Source organism: Sceloporus occidentalis, unplaced genomic scaffold, assembly GCF_023333645.1.
Source record: "Sceloporus occidentalis isolate IW3139 unplaced genomic scaffold, rSceOcc1.0.p SCAF_15, whole genome shotgun sequence".
Classification (NCBI taxonomy): domain Eukaryota; kingdom Metazoa; phylum Chordata; class Lepidosauria; order Squamata; family Phrynosomatidae; genus Sceloporus; species Sceloporus occidentalis.
In genome coordinates this window covers 6,493,900-6,499,347 of record NW_028316995.1, presented here as the reverse complement: position 1 = coordinate 6,499,347, position 5,448 = coordinate 6,493,900, and the positions used below count along the sequence as shown (strand labels likewise).

Genomic DNA, 5,448 nt, shown 5'->3' with positions numbered 1-5,448 from the left:
ATTTAAAACTACAACTCTCCTGCTTCCTTGTTTACTCTGAGGATTACCCAAATAGTATCTAAAGCTGTTGTGAAACTACAACTGACATGATGTTTAGTCGTACGTATAAGCCATTTCCAGCTGTAGTGGCTGGTCGTTATGAGAGTAGTAGTTCCACTCCAGCTGGCAATCTTCTAGATTCTTCAGAATTCTGGACTTTTGTAGTGAATTCATTCATCAAACTGTATCATAACCGGATCATGCCCAGTTTTTTTCAGAAATGTTGTGAACTCATCCGGAGTCAGGCCCATGGTGGCGGAGTTGGTCATCGGATGAAAATAGAGTCTCTTGTGACCACCTTCCAGAAATGCCGCATCTAGAACAAACTTCACGTCTCCTTTGTCACAGAACAAGGCAAGTGGCGTGGCGCATCCTTGGCCCACTTTGAGTTTTTCCAGCATTGCTGCTTCATCGGCAAATCTCAGGTTTCCGCTGCCAACGCTCAGCTTCTTGGCGAGATCGTTGAGGTTTACTTGTCTGTCGTGTAAAACCGTTACCAGCCACAAACTTTTCTTCTTCTTGTCTTTTAAGAAAAGATTTTTACTGTGTGCTCCTTCCAAGTGCTGAACGTGGGGCATCATTTCCTCCACGGTAAACACCTACGAGCACAAGAGAACACGTTCACTGCGGGCGGATCCTACTAGAACATTGCTTTAGAATCTGTTACACACCGCGGAATGTAAGCATGCGGGTCAACGGTCCCTGTATCTCTATGCAGAGACAGAGGATGGGGGGGGGGATAATGATCCTGATCCTGGAGCTGCTATCATCTAGTGATGACTAGCAGTTGTTTACTTTAACGTGTATGATTGGACTGTTATTTATGTCCTTCCTGTCATTCAAGAGCATATAAGGACTCATCAGGATCATCTCTATGCATTTGGGATGGTCTTCTCAACCCCCCCCCCCCCCCTCCGCTCCTTCCCCCACATCTCCTGCTCAGCACTACCTAAACCATGGGGGTGCAAGATTGCCAGGGCATCTAATGCATCTTCCATGCGCATGCGCATCAAACAGCCAACGCCAGATACAGAGAATTGACTGTCACCAGCAGCCAGTATGCGGGATTAAAGTGCTGTGTAACAAGGACAGTGGGCGAGAGACCCTCCATGAAAGCACCAGCCTATCGGCATCATGGGAGTAGCTCCGAGCGGCTGTCCGCAGCTGGCAATGCTAGGGCCTGGGGTGCTGCAAGCGATGTATTATAAATGGAGGTACGCCTGTGCCTGGGTGGGTATACCGGCTGCCGTCCCGGGACACTCTATGCAGTGAATACATAGGGAAGTATTACACGGTAGGTAAAGTATTCCGGCGCCCCCTGCCTCCGACCCACCTCGGGGTGCTCCACACACACCGGCTGGATACCCAGCTCCTGCAGGTACCGCTGCAGCTCCTCCCGCAGACCGCCCGCCATGCTGTCAGTCTAACGAGTCTATACGTGGGAAACGCTCACACGTCCTCAGAAGGCCTTTTTTTTGTATATACAAAACTTTATTAACATTGTAGCAGCATTACATTGAGACAAAGTAAGCTATGAAAAGGATGTTATTACTGAAATCAGCTTGGCTTATAAAAATCGCTAAAAGATTATATATGTTTTCATTTATAAGCAAGAAATAACAGTTTATATATATATATATATATATATATATATATATAATATAATATAATAATAATAATACTATTGCCTGGTAGCATGTAACATTATTAATCATCATCATCCTGATTACAAATAGGACATACTTCCTGCGCATGTGCAAAACCCCTGTAATTGGATTACACGCAAGAGCTCCTGCACCAGAAATAGCTGGTGGGGGGATGCATATGGTGGGATTGTGCAGATCACCCCCCATGTATTTGCGAGGAGGACACCACAGAAATGTAACGGGACGTCTCGGTTATCACATGCATTACAGAGAATGTGATGGCCGCAGCGTCCCTTTACATTTGTGGGTGTGTGAATTTTATTGGTGGTTCGGTTTGAAAGCAGCGGGGTAGAAATATCATCCAAACACACTTATTCGGGAGTAGCCCCAGGGCAGGACTTCGTTGGGTTATTTTGACGTCTGGCATTACTTGATCTGTAAATGATCCTGAGAACTTGCGTATCAGGCATCACGTAATCCGAATATCAGGAGCTGGGAAAGGATTTGTCGGATATTCCTATTAGATCCGTGTGACACCGTCCCGTTCTGCGGGCGTTGCGGATGCTAATTTACATCCGTATCTGTCACTGGCTATTCTATGGGGTTTAGTCCCTGCGCAGATTCTGAGCTTCTAGAAAAGGATCGGCCTTACTTGTTAAGCGTGCACAGAGCTGCCGCGTCTGCGTTTAGAGCTATGGATTAATCCGCCTATATCTCATGCATTTTAATGGACCCATAAAGCCTCATTACATATGCGAAAATGGAGGATTATGTGGGCCAAATGCCATCTCCATGCTGTGCCGGGAAGATGTCGGCTAAATCAAAAGAGGAGAAATGTTAAAACAAGAGGTCATGATCTAAACCTAGAGGATCCAGCGTCTAGCTGTAATGTCAGGAACTTTTACTTTACTGAGAGGCAGTGGCGACTCTAGAAACAATATAAAGGGGGGCACACAAGATACCACAGTCAAACTGGGGGGGCATTAATAATTTCCACCATTAAATCATACCACTGAAAAAACACACATACACACATATATATATATATATTGCCAAAAGCAATGTGCTATGGAATGATACTTTTGTTATTGGGCTAAAATAATACTTGATCATTCAACATGGGAAGCCTGAAGCCACAGGCTCTGCCACACAGACACCCACACACATCAGGACAGGCTCTGCCACACCCACATCCAAACACACACCAGGACAGGCTCTGCCACACTGACAACCGAACACACACACCAGGACAGGCTCTGCCACACCCACATCCAAACACACACACACCAGGACAGGCTCTGCCACACCAACACCTATACACACACACACTGATAACCTGCTACACTGATAACCAAAAACATACAAACAGCAGGACACAATCTACGTTGCAGACGTCTACATCAGGATGGATTTATCACACTGCATTGTCGTTTATACCCCCCTTAGTGTTTTTGCCCCTTGTGTATTGATGCCCCTGCTGCCGATATATATTATTAGCCCCAGTTGCTGATAGCAGGTATAGATCAACACATTAACACACAAACCAAGCTTTGCATGTATAGATCAACTGAAATTCACTTGTGATCTCAGCACTGAAGGTATATATCAAATAAACAGAATCAGACATACAAATCCTATATTTGCAGGTATACAATAATATATGAAACGTAGCATTGCAGGTATAGATCAAATAAATACATGGAAACAGCATTGCAGGTATTAATCAACTGAACAAGACATACAAACCCTGTATTTGCAGGTATACATAAATAATGTATGAAAATATATAGATATGGATCTAGAAAATAACGCAAAAACCCAGCATTGCAGGTATAGATCAATTGGAATTCACATAAAAACACGTCATTAAAAGGTATATTTAAAACCCCCTAAATTACAGGCATAGATCACAGGTTGCACACCCCAAAGCCAGCCCTGGCGTCATGGGCGTAGGAACCCCTAAAAATCTGGGGGGGGACAGTATTTTCCCCCATCAGATCCCCACTTTCTCACACTATCTACCCCCTCTCACACTTTCTTACTATCTACCCCCCTCCCTTCTCACACTATCTACCCTCTCCTTACCCTCCCTTCTCACTAGCTACCCTCTCCCTACCCTCCCTTCTCACTAGCTACCCTCTCCCTATCGCCCCCTTCTCACTAGCTACCCTCTCCCTACCCCCCCTTCTCACTAGCTACCCTCTCGCTACCCTCCCTTCTCACTAGCTACCCTCTCCCTATCGCCCCCTTCTCACTAGCTACCCTCTCCCTACCCCCCCTTCTCACTAGCTACCCTCTCCCTACCACCCCCTTCAAACTAGCTACCCTCTCGCTACCCCCCCTTCTCACTAGCTACCCTCTCCCTACCCCCCTTCTCACTGTCTACCCCAGGGGTGTCCAAGTTTTTTCTGCAGTGGGCCACTTCATCAGAATTGTATCCGTGCGAGGGCCGCACTCATATTTCACTGTGAGAAAATATGGCCTTTAATAAAATATGCAGATTAAAATAAAGGAAATGACACAAAACTTTTCCTTTTCCTCTCACTGATTTCTGGGCCTAGAAAGTTTTGTGACTACAAATTCAGGACTCAGGATAATTAAAAATGAAATAGTTCTATTTATTCTAGAGATGCACCAAAATGAAAATTCTGGACCAAAACATTCACGGTTCACTTAGCCAAAACCGAAAATGACCCCCCACCTTTAAAAATAATAATAAAAACTTTGCGCATTTGCGGCGTTTCTATTGGGGGGGGTTCCTACAGCCCTGGGGGGGATTTCTTAATTATCGGTCCCCCGCATGAGTTACTGTGGGGATCTGTCCCCCCCGGTTCCTACGCCCATGCCTGGCGTCCACACTGCCATCATAGAACCTGACCAGCACTCAGATCACACACATAAGATTTGCCATCTTTGTCCCCAAATAGCCCAGCACAAGTCAACTTTTTCCCCAAACAGCCCGGCCTGTGCCATCTTTGTTCCATATACACCCGCCTGTGCCATCTTGGTCCCCAAGGTTCAAACATCCTGCTAGTTATATATATAAACAATTTTACAGTCACTCACTAATTCACACTCTCATTCAGACAATTCATCCACACATTAACTCATGCTCTCCCTCATTCAGACAATTCACCCGCATATTAACTCATGCTCTCTCTCATTCAGACAATTCACACACATATTAACTCATGCTCTCCCTCATTCACACAATGCGTCCACACATTAATTCACACTCTTTACTTATTTAAATGTTCTTACTACCCTCTTTATCACTTTCTACCCTCTCTCCCTCCCCTTTCCCTACTACCCTCTTCCTCAATATGTACCCCCTCCCTTATCACTTTCTAACCCCTCTCCCTACTCACTATCTACCCTCCCCCTTTATAGTTCTCTCACCTTTAGGTCCAGCGACGGGAGCACAAGGCTTCTGTCTTCCCTCTCTGCTGCGGTGGCCGCTGCTTCACTGCTGAGCGCCGAAATATGACATCATATTTCGGCGCTCCGCATGAAATGCCGGCACCACGACGGAGGTAGAGGCCTCGTGGAGGAGAATGGGGGGCGCCGAGCGGTTGCTAGGTGCCCCTCTCTCTCCTCCGCAAAAAAAAAAAAGACGGGATTTAAAGTCGTATTGCGACTTTATTCAAATTCGGCAGGGGGGCAACAGGGGGGGCAAGGATTAACCTGGGGGGGCAATTGCCCCCCTGTAGCGATGCCACTGCTGAGAGGGGTGTTAGATGAATGGAACAGCCACCCATCAGAA

General features: G+C 46.1%; 1 protein-coding gene across 1 annotated transcript; it reads right to left on the bottom strand.

Annotated features, from left to right (window-relative positions):
- Positions 1-209: 209 nt before the first annotated feature.
- Positions 210-1,453, bottom strand: LOC149303190 (prolyl-tRNA synthetase associated domain-containing protein 1). The gene is made up of 2 exons (XM_089481439.1): positions 1,373-1,453; positions 210-638 (listed from the first exon to the last, which is right to left on the bottom strand). Exons 1-2 carry the CDS (start codon positions 1,451-1,453, stop codon positions 210-212), a joined length of 510 nt encoding a protein of 169 aa, XP_089337565.1.
- Positions 1,454-5,448: the final 3,995 nt, after the last annotated feature.